This window comes from Papio anubis, chromosome 3, assembly GCF_008728515.1.
Source record: "Papio anubis isolate 15944 chromosome 3, Panubis1.0, whole genome shotgun sequence".
Classification (NCBI taxonomy): domain Eukaryota; kingdom Metazoa; phylum Chordata; class Mammalia; order Primates; family Cercopithecidae; genus Papio; species Papio anubis.
The window spans coordinates 171,291,355-171,307,482 of NC_044978.1; the positions used below are offsets into that span (position 1 = coordinate 171,291,355).

General features: G+C 38.8%; 1 protein-coding gene across 3 annotated transcripts in view; it reads right to left on the reverse strand.

Moving 5' to 3' along the window:
* Positions 1 to 771: 771 nt before the first annotated feature.
* Positions 772 to 16,128, reverse strand: part of C1QTNF7 (C1q and TNF related 7) — a 108,009-nt gene continuing 92,652 nt past the window's right edge. For all 3 annotated transcript variants that reach the window (XM_003898499.4, XM_003898501.5, XM_003898500.5), the window contains exons 2-3: positions 10,276 to 10,521; positions 772 to 4,692 (exon numbers count right to left, since the gene is read on the reverse strand). In XM_003898499.4, the coding sequence (XP_003898548.1) occupies positions 4,061 to 4,692; positions 10,276 to 10,521 (878 nt within the window). In that variant the 3' untranslated portion in view covers positions 772 to 4,060. The remainder of the gene's footprint in view (positions 4,693 to 10,275; positions 10,522 to 16,128) is intronic.

The following is a 16,128-nucleotide window of genomic DNA, read 5'->3' on the forward strand; positions in this document are numbered from 1 at the left end:
TAAGCTGGGAAATGGCATGCACATTTTCATTTTAAAAGGATATACTCAATCTAGTGTGGAGGATGGATTGGAGGGTTGTGGTTGGAGGCAAAGGGCCAGTTACAACGTTTTTCACTGATTGAGGGAAGTGATGATGAATGTATAAATGATACCTTTCGCACCGGGAATGGAAATGTGCAGTGAATCAGATATGTGCATTTAGTGGCTGGAACCATAAGAATTTTATGCTGGGCAAAATTCAGTAGGGAAGGGAGGGAAGACATTTAGCTTGCACCTTAGGGTTTTGGCTTTGGTGCAAGGTGGGTAATGATGCTATTTACTTAAAGTGGAGCTACACAGAGAGAGAGACAAAGAGAGAAACCTAATGATGTGGTTTGGATGTTTTTGTCCCTTCCAAATTTCATGTTGATATATGACTCCCAATGTTGGAGGTGGGCCTAGTGGGAGGAATTTGGGTCATGGGGGTGGATCCCTCATGAATGGCTTGGTGCTGTCCTCATGCTAATGAGTTTATGTGAGATCAGGTTGCTTAAAAGTGTGACACCTCCCCGCCCCACTCTCTTGATCCCTCTCTCACCATGTGATAGGATGGTGGCACCTTCTTCATCTTCCACCATGATTGGAAGCTTCCTGAGGCTGCACCAGAAGCAGATGCTGGCACCATGCTGCTTGTATGGCCTGCAGAACTGTGAGCCAAAATAAACCTCTTTTCTTTATAAATTACCCAGCCTCAGGTATTCCTTTATAGCAATGCAAATGGACTTACCCAGCTCATATCTAAAATTTATTTACGTTCATGATCTTTTACACAGAGTGGTAGAAAAAAAGATATTTAGAGTTTATGGAATCTATTTTTTATCATAAGCAACATTATTCACAATGATAAATGACCTGGAAATACCTTTGTGCATTCAGGGGCACAAAGAAACATTTGTGACCTGAAAATATGTAACACAGGCACATGCATTTTCATGTACACACAGTATTATATTAGCCTCATTATTTTCTTTTTTCTTTGTTTTTCCTATTTCTTCTCATCTGCTTTTTACTGCTGTTTTCTTTTTATATCTTAATTTATCTTCATAAGTGACTTTAAACTCTTCTAGAACAAGATAGTATAGAGTCAATAAATATTGCTTAATACGTACTCATTACAAGTCAGCCTTTACAAAGAACGATTAGAATGAGACTTGGAATTTTTTAAACCAAAATTGTTCTGCTACTTTCTTTATACAAATATTTACAAATGTGGATAAACTGTATCTGCTATTTTTTAAGAATAAAAGACACCTACATTTGTTTAAGATTTGATTCATTTAATACCAAAACAACTCCTCCTTTCTCATGTCAGTTCTCTTTACCATCCCACCAGATATTTCAAAACGAAATTCATCTCAAGGCTTCGAACCAATTAAAGAAAATTCAGTTTTAAAAGCTGCTCAAAATAGGCTTTGTAATAAAAGAAACATTTAAAAGATAAGCAAGCAATGTCCAAAAAATGAATGCATTTGTGGATTACGATCAGAAGAAAATTTTAATCACAGTAATCTGTGGTTCATGACTGTCTGCCATAACTTCTCCATTTCCACTTTATCCAGCAAATCCTGTAGTCTTCAAAGGGCCCATATGTTCATTTTTCCCAAATTAGTTACTTCTGTTGGCTATTTTTTATGCTTTACAACTTGGAATTCTATCTTTGGCTATTATTTGTAAGCAGGTGACTACCTCAAACCACCTTTGCTCTCTCCTTTTTTTCTAATATTCATTGTTCTTGGTCTCCTGTACACATGTCCTGACTCAGAAGGAGAGCAATAAGTGCACAAATATGGCAGGCAGATGAAGACAGTGAAAGCAAGATAGGGTTGAAAGACAGGAAAAGTTAGCCTTGCCCTTACACACAACTGCTAGATGATTGCAACTTTCATCTGTGTTAATGGCAGTATCCAGCTCTGAAATACACAGGGTCTCCTCACTTTCTTATGAATAAACTCTCCAGTTCTCAGGCTGGCTTTCAAAGCTCTTACAAATATGGTCCATTGATTCTGCTTCTGGGTCTCTGTTCTCACTTCATCCCCATCATTACCTCTGTCTCAAGTGTGCTTTTCCCCAACTTGTGCCACTCCAAGTGTCACCCATCACATAAGGTCCAGTGAACAGAGAGGATTTCCCTATCCCTTCTCTGTCACATCCTAATTTGGAAGTAAACATTTCCTCTTCTTTCACAGTATTTCGCCCTTATTTCCAGCCTAGAACTTAGCATATTTTATCATTTTCTCTTCCAGAATTATAGGTATTTTGTGTGTGTGCATGCCATTTCCTTTCTTGTATCCTTGGCAATTTACTAGTCAGAGCTGGCTCCTGCACCGTCTGGGAAGTGAGGAGCACCTCTGCCCAGCCGTCCCTCTGTCTGTGAAGTGAGAAGCACCTTTGCCTGGCTGCCATGCAACCCTCCAGGTGTGAAGTGGCAGCCTTGTGTGTGATGCTTCTGCCCTCCCCAAGTTTGCATTTTTGACAGTAAAATTTACTTTTAAATTACAAAATTTAAATTGGGGAAGATTAAAAAAAAGAAATTTACCAGTCAGGGCTATACCATTAATATATTAATCTTAATACTCTTCTGTCTTCACAGAATCTAGTATGGTGATTCAAACATAAGAGGTATGAAAACTATTTATAAGTCAATGAGCAGAGAAAGGAATACATAGAAGGAGGATTGGAAGTTACCAAAAGGGAGGGATGAAGGAAATACTATTACCATAAACCATGGGAACAGTAGATCAGACAGAAACATGGAAGAGAATAATTGAAGAATTGCAGTTCAGTGAAGAACAAGGTGCTGACATAAGCAAGAGTGGGACTAAGGGAGGTGTGAGACTTGGAAGGTATGTCTGTTTACTCAGACGTTTGGTCTCTCTCCCTCCTTCTCCTGTTCATTACTCTCATCAGCTTACTCATAAATCAGTGAACATATGCCTTACTTTATTTGAGCTAAATACCTAGCAGATCCATGAGAAGCAATGTCTTACCACAATGTAAAGTGGTGCCCATATTTATGAGAAAGCTATTAGGACAAATATTTGTCTTGGGAAACCATCACACTAAAGGATTTACAAGAATCACCTACTGGCTATTTCTCTTCATTTCAGTCTTCATTTTTATCACCTCTGCCAGGCCTCCTCTGTCTCTAGATTTTTCACCCCTTCGCTGTTGAGAATACCAATAAGCATTGAGGGTGCAAAGAGAATGCAATGCTGAATTCCTCATTCTCTTTGCATCCATCACACCCACTTAAACACATACACCTTGGCATGATTAGTGTTTTTCCATGTGTAAAAGCTTCTCTGGACCCCAGTCTCAGGAATAGCAGACCCTGTGTGCTTTTAGCATCAAATCCATCTGTTTGCTATGCTGCTCATCACACTGAATTGTGATCGTTTGATCACCACACACTAGCCCGTAAGCAGGGGCTTTGTCTTAACTCATTATTAAATCTGATTCAGCGCCACAGTGTCTGGTCCTTACAGGCTCATTAAAGGATTGTTGAGTGAATATATACAAACATGAAGGAATAAATAATAAAACAAGACATTTGTCATTTCTCTGTAGCTTGCTTGAAAAATAGCATCTCTTACCTTTGGTTTTTGACTTACTATATAGCCTTTCGAGAATTGTCAAAGATTTTGGGATGTTATGTTATGTTTCTCTTAAATAACAGACTAAAATATATTTTTGAAGATTTAATGAGGCAATATTATTGCCAACTGGTTTTGTCACTCAGGGCATTTAATAGAAAATTTGTTAATATTGTCTTTAATTTGCTTAAATATTTATGAACATTGCTTTCAAAAGAATTTATATCTGGGGCTATTCTTTAATATAATTCATTTTGTTGTGGTTTCAATTTTTCTGTGTTTCATCTTGTTTTGATAAATTCTGCTGGAATTGTCTTTAAAGGCTTTAGAATCTGAGTGGGAGTCTCTTTGGATCCCATTCCTACTTGTTCCACCTTCTGGAACCCCAGATTCAATCAGAGTGTCTACCACAGGGATCTTGGTCCTGATCACAATTCGTCATCTTCTGATATGGAATCTAGATAATCCGTGTCAACGTATAAGAGGAACCCGGAGAATAAGCTGTCTGCCCAACCTGGGTCTGAGAAGAGGCCATTCTGGTCTGTGAAGAAGATCTCCAGCCAGACTTCATCTTCTGGCTGCAGATAGATGACTGTAGACCCCGAAGCCACATCATGGTTTCCTGTGTTAGCATCGAAGGTCTTTATCCGGTACTGCCCATTGTGTACCAGTCCAATTGCCAGATGCTTATTAGCCAATGTGATATCATAAGAAAAGTAATAGATCCCTGGGAAAGCACAGATGAACTTCCCTGTGGCAGGGTTGTAGTGCTCTCCCTCATTGAAGAGGACCTTGTTAAATATAATAGGTAGTCTTTCTTCTGGGTAGCTGGTTGTGATGCCAACAGAAAAGGCGGATTTGAGCACAATGCTTCCACATCTGCAAACTCCAGGCAGCCCTGGGTCCCCTTGTTCTCCTCTGTCTCCCTTTGGTCCAGGAGGACCAACTGGACCTACTTCTCCTTTCTCTCCCTCTGGTCCCATGGGTCCTTTCTTCCCAGTCTCTCCTTGGTCCCCTTTCTCACCGGCAAGACCTAGTGGTCCAGTCTTACCTCTCAAACCTTCAAAAAGAGTATATAGTTTGATTAATAGTTCCTCGAAAGATATAATCACAAACAATATACCTACGTGGTCCCAGCACATCCCAACTTTGTCTTTTCAGGCTACCTTTAACAGTGTATTACTAAATAATAAACTTTTTTTTTTTTTTTTGGATATGGAGTCTCACTGTCACCAGGGCTGGAGTGCAGTGGCGTGATCTCAGATCACTGCAACCTCCACCTCCTGGGTTCAAGCGATTCTCCTGCCTCAGCTTCCCAAGTAGCTGGGATTATAGGCACCTGCCACTACGCTCATCTAATTTTTTGTATTTTTAGTAGAGACTGGGTTTCACCATGTTGGCCAGGCTGGTCTCGAACTCCTGACCTCAGGTGATCCGCCCGCCTTGGTCTCCCAAAGTGCTGAGATTTGGGAGGCCTGGGCCACCATGCCCGGCCAGCAGGAGCGTAGCATTCGAAAGCGCATCTGGCACATAGTGAGGGCTCAACATGCTACAATAACCAAAAAACAATGACTGCCACCACCATGCGGTAGCTTCTTTTGTGAGGAGAAAACTGAGTCCCAGACAGGTAAAAAAAACTTGCTTCGGGGGTGGGTGCAGTGGCTCACGCCTGTAATCCCAGCACTTTGGGAGGCCGAGGCGGGCGGATGCCGGGTCCGGAGATCAAGACCATCCTGGCTAACACGATGAAACTCCGTCTCTACTAAAAATACAAAAATTAGCCAGACGTGGTCGTGCACGCCTGTAGTCCCAGATACTTAGGAGGCTGAGGCAGCAGAATCGCTTGAACCCGGGAAGTGGAGGTTGCAGCGAGCAGAGATTGCGCCACTGTACATCAGCTCGGGTGACAGTGCGAGACTCAGTCTCAAAAAAAAAAAAAAAAAAAAAAAAATTCCTCTGTATCTGGACTGGAATCCAAGCCTTCTTAGTTGAATGATGTTTCCTGTTCATCAAAATGCCTTTTACTTTTGGGGCTGGAGTCAAGAATCTTAAATAGTGTTTGGCTCTGTCACTAAACGGTTGTATCATTTTAGTTAAGTCCCTTAATTTTTCTGAGTCTCTTTATATACAGAAAAGACATAATTGCTATGAAAGAATTTTCACAAATTCCAAATCACCATACAGGAATATTTTCTGTGTGTCTAAATCTTTATATGTGCAGACCAACTATAGGCTAAATACAGAAAAATGGTGATCCTGGTTGAAGGAAATAAGCAAAATCAATTTAATTTATATAAATGGTTTAAAATTTAAATAGATTATGTATATAACACATTATATATACAATATTTTATATATATAAAATCTATATGACATTGATTTTGTATATGACATTGATGTTTTATATATAAAATAGATTATATATAAGACATTGATTCATATATGACATTGACATTTTACATATAAGGCATTGTATAGATATAAAAAAGCAATGATTTTATATTATAACATATTATATATAATATATTGAATATATTTTATATTTCATATTTCATATCTACCATAACCCTTTTAGCAATAATGATAATCAGCAATAAAATTAATGTTACAAATGAAAAAAAAAAGATTCAAAACCAAAATGAGTTTCCTAACCTGAGATTATTTAAATACAATATACATACATAAGGATACGTAACAGCTCAGAAAGAAAAGTGTAATAAATGTAATATTATATATAATATATAAGCCAATGTGATATCATAAGAAAAGTAATAGATCCCTGGGAAAGCACAGACAAACCTCCCTGTGGCAGGATTGTAGTGCTCTCCCTCATTGAAGAGGACCTTGTTAAATATAATAGGTAGTCTTTCTTCTGGGTAGCTGGTTGTGATGCCATTATATAATACAATATAATATGATATACATAATATATGTTATATGTAATATAACATATTGCTGATGAATTGTGTAGTTTTACTTTACCTATGTATTTATTCTTGAGAACTTTTATTAAGCCAAACCTAAATTTAAATTTTTGGCAAGTCATTTCTTCTCTGGGTTTTAAATGCTCCATTTGTAATAAGGGGAGATTGGATCTAAGTCCAATCCAAACTTACTGGGCAAAGCAGCAAACAGACCTGGGATAAAACCCCAGTTCAGCCATGGATCAGTTAGGTGAATTTTAAGAAAGGGCTTGATCTCTCTGGCTTTAGTTTCCCAGTCCTTGAAATGAAGGTGTTGGACTAGATCGTTTGAGGTCTCACCCTCTTGAAAATTCCTTGAGACCAAATCATACACTTTGGGATGCAATTTTACAATGCTGTCCACAAAAACGCCTTCACAGCCTGAAAATTTGCATTTTCTAGAATAACGTTTGTTTGAGATGCTGAATTGGGTGATACATAGTCATGGACTAGCTGTAATGATGTATAGTTATTCTTCCTGTTTGTATGAAGAATTTGCTCGCGTGCTTAGGTTCCACACATTAAGAATGGAAAGAAGGGATGAGTCATTGTCCTTCTCCCTATTTAGTCAGATGTATGCTTGGGTAGAGTGGAGGATTATGGGGGTAAGGGTTAGTCTATGTTTAGATATTGAAACTAGATCAGAAAGGATTTCTTTATAGTTCTCCATGAAATGGGTCTACCTAGATTTCTTCTTCCTTACCATTTCTTCCTTCCATCCATCCATTCATTCATTCTATCCTTCCATCCATCTATCCATGGATCTATGCATATATGCATGCATCCAAGTAAACCATCTAACATTAATTGACCATCTACTACATACCAGTCATGGACTAGGGGCTAAGTGAAACATGGGCATGAAAGACATCTGCCCGACCCTCAAATTAGCTGTTATTACTTATGACCTTGGATCTGCAAATATGGGCCATAGTTAAATTCACAAATACCTAAATCCATATGATAAACTGGAATGAATGATCTTTTTCATGAGGTTATTCTAGTGTTAGCTGAAGATTTTTATATGGATAGGTACCCAGATTAAATTAAATGCTAATATTATGCTACAGTAATCATTGCAACAGACCAGTGAGGGAGACAGATACTTTAATAGAAAATTTATAACTGAGTGTAATAAACTCTGCATTTCTCATTTAGGAAAGGGAAGTTGGACCAAAATTATGCTTGACTGGACATGGTTGGGTTGGATGTGGTGAGGGTATTCACCAAGAGTATGTGAATGAGAAGGCACTTGTAGTGTCATTAAAGGGGAAACAGGGAGCAGGCACTCCCAGTCAGGTTGTGGCCAGTTACAGCCATATTAAAAACACATCCCCAAATCTCCCAGTCTCTTCCTGTAGTTTATAAGTGATGTACACCTCTCTTCATCAATCACATAGTCATTCCTACCTTTTCTTTCTGAGCTGTTATGTATCCTTATGTGTGTATATTGTATTTAAATAATCTCAGGTTAGGAAAGTCATTTTGTTTTTGAATCTTATTTTTTTCATTTGTAACATTAATTTTATTGCTGATTATCATTATTGCTAATAGGGTTATAGTAGATATTAAATATGAAACGTAAAGGTCCTAGTAAGTTCTTAGTAAATGGTTATTATGATGATGTATTTTAATTATGTCTGTATATATTGGCCTCCCCCACATGAATGTCTGCTTATCAACGTAAGAACAATGTCTTATGCTTGCGTTCCCAGTGTCTAGAACAGTGTTCTCAACCAGGTGAAATTTTGCACTGTCCATGTTTCTACCCAGTGGATAGCTGGCTACATATAGAAAAATTTTGATTGTCAGTTTGGAGAGGAGTGCCACTAGCATCTAGTGGAATGCTATTGAACATCCTACAATGCACAGAACAGTGACTCCACAGTAAATAATTATTCTACCCCAGTTCTCATTAGTGTAGAGGTTGAGAAACACTGGAAGAATAATATTGGATAGTAATAGGCGCACAGAAATATTATTGAATGAATAATGCCTGGATACATGGATGAATGAATGGATCTATGAATGTGGTAGTATAGCTGGCCTCATATATGGTTAAAACGGTAGCAGTTCTGAACATTTAATTTAATCTGAATGCACATCCACATATACGTCTTTAACATTAGAACTACCTCATGCAATGAATTACCAATGTCTAGTTAATTATATGGCTTTGGCTAGTCACAAATTTAGCTGTGACTCATATTTGCAGATCAAAATTTAATAAGTTATAACATTTCCTGAGTTTTTATCACATGGCAGTTATCCTGTGGAGGGTTTTGCATGTACTCTTGCCATTAAACTTAACAATCACGCTTATTACCACCAACTTACAAATGAGGAAACTGAGCCTCAAAGAGGATATGTGGCCAAGGATACTAGATTAGTCATTGAAAGAGCTAAAATCTGAGCCAAAGTCTTTCTGACTCCAATGTTTGTTTGTATAGCCACTACGTTATTGCTTCCAGACCCAAACAAAAAGCAATATATAACTATAATCCTGGTGTTATTATAGGATTTCAAGAATATTCATAATTATGACTCAGTGTAACTTGTATTCACAGGTGTTACCTTACACATGTCTTTGAAAACTTACATTTTAGCTCCAAATTAAAGCTTCTTATCTGATGTTGAAGTTTTCCCTAAAGGTTCTTTATCTATTATTGCGTAATGTTCATAGATTTGATAATTGATTTGCCAAATATTATCCACATGGCAAATTCACAAATGAATTATTATCCAATAATCTGAATATATATTATGATTTTGTTTTACAGAACTCAGTAAATCAAGAGTGGTGATTGGAGATACATAGAATTTTTTCCTTCCTATCTTTTGTTCCAACTTTTATGCTCAGCAACTCGTCTTGAAAGATTGATTCCAAATCCCTTCCTCTTTTAGAGTTAACACAGCCTGTCTAGAATTTCAATTCTGTTTACTCTGAAGGACTGAAAAATCTGGCAAGCTTCCTGGACCTACTTATTTTGGGGGGAAACAAAGTGAAAATTACTGAAGGACTATTGGGCAATTATGTTGCTGTAAAGAGCTGTAAAAATCTACTTTTTAGCTGCTATGTGTCAGGTGGGAAAGTGATGAGCTAGGAAAGGTAGGCTTTACAGTGCTATTGTCACTTCATCTGTGAAAAATAAAATTTAGAAGCCCTTTATGTATATTTGTTCAGGATATTCATGCTGAGCAGGATGGCATCCATGCATCTGCCTCCTGGTTTTTGCCTCTGCTTAGTCTGTCCATTTCCCCTTCTGTCCATCTGTCTGTCCATTCATGTGCTTGCACATCCAGCCATTGCCTGCTGGCTGCAATAGCCCAGTACTTCTGGGCATCAGATGTTTGAGTCCAGCTCTGGCAGCTACTGGCAGTGCATGTCCACTCCGGTCCATTCTCAGTAATTCATTTAATCATGCTGTGGCTCAATTTTCTCATCTATAAGATGGGATAGTGTTCAGCTGAAAGAGTTGACATTACAGTGAAATAAGAATGCAGGTACAGAGTTTAGGGAAGCATCTGAAGCCTAGTAAGGGCTCAGTAAATTGTTATGATTAATGAAAGTAGAGAAGGGGTTTCAGGAGCAATTCCCATTAGAAAAAGTAACAAAGAAAGGGGAACAGTTTTAAGGTGGGGGTGAAGGAGGGTGTTTTATGCAACCTCTCATTCATTACCTGCAGTTCCCTTTTCACCTTTCTCTCCTTTCCTGCCGTCTCTACCATCTCTTCCTGGAAGGCCGATGCGACCATGGGGACCAGGGGAACCATTTGCTCCAGGGGGCCCTGGAGGTCCAGGCAAGCCAGGAATGCTGCAGATATACCTGGGGGAGTAGTTCTCTCCTTTCAACTGATTACCCCGGGGTTGTCCACTGGCACAAATGGCAAAACTTGTAACATAGAGCAAGACAAACATCTTTGGCTCTGGAAGAGAAACATATGGACATAAATGAACTTTCTGTATGGGGAGGGGGGTGGTTTGGCATGATTAAATCAGTGTGAACTGATGTGCATTTGCAACAATTCACTCTAGTGTTCATCTTTCCACACATGTAAAACCCCATTTACCTTCATAATTCCATTGAAAATTATTAACACATAATTGATATAGAATCCTCAGTGCCCTACACAGGAGTCGGTGCAGATGAAGAATTGGTTAAACACATTTCAAAAGAAATCACTGCATTTATTCTTCGGAAATCAATGATGGACTTAAAAATGGCATTTTCTTTTCGGAAAAGTAGTGCAGTTTTTAAAGAATAAAATTTAGATCTGGAAATGAAACAGGTAAACATCACCATTATTTTTACCACCTTGAGATTTACATTTTAGTGTATATATCCTTCCAGTCTCTTTTGTCTATACTATGAAGAAAGTGATACCATGCCATTTCTATACTTCTTTAACTTCTTTCACTTGACAATGTATCATGAACGCCTTCTTATGTCAAAATTATGTGTAACATTAAAAAATAATTGCTTTTACGTTATCTTTTACGTACAGAACCCCCATTGTAGATATTTAGGTTGTTTCCAAAGTTCTCCCAATATAAACATCATGCTAGATATCATTCTAGCTAATCTTTGCATGCACTCATGATTGTTTCCTTAGAATTTATGGACTATTGAAAGCTGGAGAAAAGAGGAGGCATTTTCAGGAAAACCATGTTTTTCACTTGGTAATCATGTGTAATGCCAATTAGTGTTAATTGGAGTACTGTGCATGTCCTGAGGGGGGTCTCAAACTTTAATTTAAAATCTGCAGGATGTAATGCCGTGGTGTCCCATTAAGCTGTTAGCACTGGGGCTCAATTAAAGAGCCGTGTGAAATTAAGCCGCGCATGGCTCACATGCCCCAAGTGAAGCAGGCAGCAGGTCTCTTCAATTCTGATCTAATAGGACCTGGGCCCCAACCCTACTCCCCGACAAAGCCTAGAAGCTGAGAACGATGGGCCATTTATCAGTTGGCACTTTGGCATATAGGCTGAAGGTGAGATGGAGAATGGTATAGATTGGGGATACCTGATTTTTTAGGCTAAATGCTCCTTAGGATTAGCAGTTTTTTAAAGGGAAGAATATATACAGGTGGTTCTGGGGTCATGTAAATGAGTTGTGTTTGGATGATTGGACCTGTGCTTTAACAAGAAATCTATATAGTGCTTGACCTGGTGGATACTCTCCCAAAGGAAATAATCACAAAATGTGGGGAAAGCAATCAGATGAAATTTCTTTTGTTTTTTGACAGCCATGTAAGAAAATTGACCAGGCACACATCACCATTTTTGTGGTACCCAGGGGGAAATTGCAACATCTTGGAATTAGACCCCGAAATTTGCCAGAGCATAGGAATGACAAACTAAGAAAAACACAGTGTGCACATGTGATTTTGAAGTAAGCCTGATTCCTAGAAATCTTACTAGTGAAAAACCAGAGCAACTGATCCGAATTCAGGCTCTGTAACTTTGACTAAATCTCAGTGTTACTAGTTAAAAAAAAAAGCAAGGAGAACATTTTTGCCATGCCCTGTGTGGTAGACTTGTCATACAGCACAAATCCAAAATTATTGATTCTATTGCTCAACTGGGATTAAGGCACTTTCTGACAAGCCCAGTGCATTCAATACAGGCCTTCCAAAGGAGCTGCAGATAAAAAATATATATATATGGAAAGAACATTCTGTTCACACCCTCTGCCACGGTCAGAACAAGAGAACAAGATGCATCGATTAAATTAGCAGTTCCCTCTCCCTTGCGAAAGGCTGATTAGAGGAGGCTTTCAGAAGGAATGAGAAAGTGGCCCTGTCTGGGGCTTCATTTTTAAAATGTGGGGGAAGCAAGGCTAATCTCAGGAGCTCTAAAGCGCTTCCTCAGGGGGTCACCTTTCTGGAACTTGCCAAGCTCTTTGGGGCCTGGAATCACAGTGGGCTACCTGCCGAGGAGGCCTCCTGGAGATGCAGGCTGTCCTGTGATTACTGGTGATATGTGTTGTCACGTATTTGTCTGCTACTTGTGTCTTGAAATTTAGAATCATTGCCCATAGAATTGTTGCAATTTGACAGGAAGAGACGATGGGCTAGAGTAAGCCCAATCTTAAGTTCTTGTCTTGTTACCATTTAAAATGGACATTTAATTTTTCAAATTGCTGTTCGTGCCTAATCACTTAAGTTATTACTTTATTCTCTTTTCTTTAAAAAATTTTAATATATATCCTGGGAGGGAACATGTTCAAGTACATCATGTTTTTGCTGTGGTGATACATGATGCAGGCCTGGAGCATGCAGGGCCCACTATGCTGTGGTGATAGAGCAGGACAGCAATAAAATCACCTCCCTTCCCAGAAAAATAAATGCACTCCCCTCCCCAGAAACAAAAAGCTGGGTATGGTGGCTCACATCTGTAATCCCAGTATTTTGGGAGGCTGAGGTTGAAGGATTACTTGAGCTCAGGAATTTGAGAGGAGCCTGGGCAACATAGCAAGACCCCATCTCTACGAAAAAAATAAAGGTTTATAGAAGATACTCATAATGAGGCTTTTAACTAGCTATGGGGTGCAAGGGTATAGGCTGAGGCCAGAGTTGCTTTCAGGAAGGACCTGAAAGCATCTGCAGAGAAGTTGATTTGGACAGTGGCTTCTCAGACACGGTGATGCAGGTGTGAAAGCACAACTATGCCAACAGTCATAGGAACAGTCTGTGAAGAAGAGTGTGGTAAGGGTCTAGTTGATGGTGGACAAAGGAAGCAGAAATTTTAAAGATGTGATTGGAAGAAAGGATATTCAGTATTGCCAATAGCCAGGCAAAAAGTCACTCAAAGAAGGAATACATTAAAACAATGGAAACAGATTTATTCCTTGAATAAATGGATCGCTTTCATGACAAATGCACTACAATACTACTGCCTGTACAGGAGTCTAAATGCTTCAAGCATTCCCAATTAAAACTTTTAAAAAGGCACTCAAAGTGATTATTCCATAAAAATCCTTATCAGAATTGAGGAACAGACCGGATGTGGTCGCTCACGCCTGTAATCCCAGCACTTTGGGTGACTCAGGTGGGAGGATCACTCGAAGTCAAGAGTTCAAGATCAGCCTGGCCAATATGGTGAAACCTGTCTCTACTAAAAATACAAAAAGTAGCCCTGCATGGTGGCGTGCACTTGTAATTTCAGCTCCTCGAGAGGCTGAGGCAAGAGAATCACTTGAACTCTGGAGGTGGAAGTTGCAGTGAGCCAAGGTTGTGCCGCTGCACTCTAGCCTGAGCAACAGAGCCAGACCCTGTCTGAAAAGACAAAAATAATTGAGGAACAATGTGTTGTGGTGCCTGATGCATGCTAGTGGCACGATGGTGACTGATCAGTCAAATATGGGACTCAGTTGATGCAAGAAGACCACGGGGTGTGGATTATAATGCAAAAATCACAGTGGCATCACGCTGTTTGGTTCTTCATTGCACTTAAGGGCCCAAAGCTTCATGTTACATGGTGTGATGGTCTACAAGGCCCTCCTTATTTCCCTGACTTCATCTCCATCTTCTATTCTCCTCACTTTGTCACCTCCAGTCACACTGGATTCCTTGGTGCTCCTCAAAGACACTAGTTATGCCCCGCCTTAGGGTCTCACGTGTCTCTTCACATTGTCTAAATCCCTCTTCACCAAGATGTCCATATAGCTTACTTCTTCATCTCCCTCTTCACATTTTTGGTTAAATGTTATCTTGTCACTAAGTTCAACCCTTATCACCATGCTTATCTGCCTTCTTCTGCCCATGACCTTCCTTTTATCTGCTCTACATTTTTCTATTCTCCATTGTACTTTTCACCTCTAACTCAGTAGCTAATTCCTATCTTTATTTTATATCAACATTTTCCCTGATAGAATGTAAGCTACATGAGGGCAGGGATCTTTGTTGAAATCATGGATGTGTCCAACCACCTACAGCAGGGCTTAACCCAAAAAACATGGCTGGAGAAAGAGGATAATTTTGTGGGGAGGTTTGAGCTTTGTGGGGGAAAAAAACTGGTGAGAAATTATGAAATATGAGAACATTACACAAGAAAGAGGGAAATGGGGTTTGAAGAAATCTCCCTGGAGTCTGTGTGTCCTTTTTGCAGTGTTTGAGAAATACAATAAAAAACTTGAGTTGTTTTAATGTGACATAGTCTAGGGTGTTTAAAAAATATTTTAATATTAACTTTTCTTCTATAGGGAATTCAAAAGAAAAAGAGTATGCAATGAAAAGTCAATTTCTTCTCCTCCCTTTGAGTCTTCTGGATACCCAGGTTCCCTCCCTAGAGGTGATCACCTGTGCCAGTTTCTTGTGTGTCCTCCTTCCCATGTTGGCATCCCATATACAATGTTCTGTGCATTGCCTTTTCACTTAGTTTCCATATGAGTATTTATAGCTTCTGTATTGACACCTGTATGTGTAGAGCTGTCTTGTCCTTTTTAATTTAATGGCTAAAAAATCCATCATATAGATGTGTTTGTAATATTTAACCAGTTTTCTACTGATGGGTATTTGGACTATTTTCTTTCTTTTGCTATTATAAGCAATGGTGCAATGAATCTATCTATCTATCTATCTATCTATCTATCTATCTATCTATCTATCTATCTACAAATGGCTTATGATGTGAGCAGCAAATAATTTCCCCCAGTTTGTCCTTTGTCTTTCCTCATGTATTTTAAAATATTTTTACCATGAAACTATTTTTTGAGGTTCAATTTATTGTGTTTAGAAGGCCTTCACCACTTGAAGGTCCTGAAAAGAATCCTTGTGCTTTTCTTTCAATTTTTGTTTCATTTTTTTCACATTTAAAAATTTGTTCCATCAGAATTTTTCTGATAAAAAGTGTGAGGTAGGGATACAACTTTATATTTTTAACTCCTTGTATTGAATAATCCACTCTTTACCCACTCCCCCACTGCCTTGCAGTGAACTTGGTTATTTTGACTGGGAATAAACCATGTGGGTCACAATTTCATAAACATTATAATAATTTTTAACAGCTTTATAAAGATATAATTTGCACACCATAAAATTTACCAAAGTGTACAACTCAATGTACATCACAATCCAATTAAAGACTATTTTAAAACTCCAAAAAGAAACCTGTACCCCTTAGCTGTCACTCCACATACAACATGCTTTAAAACATTTAATTGAATTCATGAGTAGCTGGGACTACAGGTGTGTGCCACCACACCTGGCTAACTTTTGTATTTTTTGAAGCGATGAGGTTTCGCCAAGTTACCCAGGCTGGTCTTGAACTCCTAAACTCAAGCGATCTGCCCACCTCAGTCTCCCAAAGTGCTGGGGTTTCAAGAGTGAGCTGCCGTGCCCAGCCTGGAAATACTGTTAATCTTGAACACGTCTGTCCTGGATGCTAATTATAAATAATCCTCAGTCCTATTTTTCTGTAGGGATTACAAAGCAACAGGTTTTTGTTTTTAAAACACATTTAAAAAATTTAATTTGTGTTACTTTAGATTCGTGAGCCTCCATGTTAATGTGTTTATATTTGAGGCAGAAATG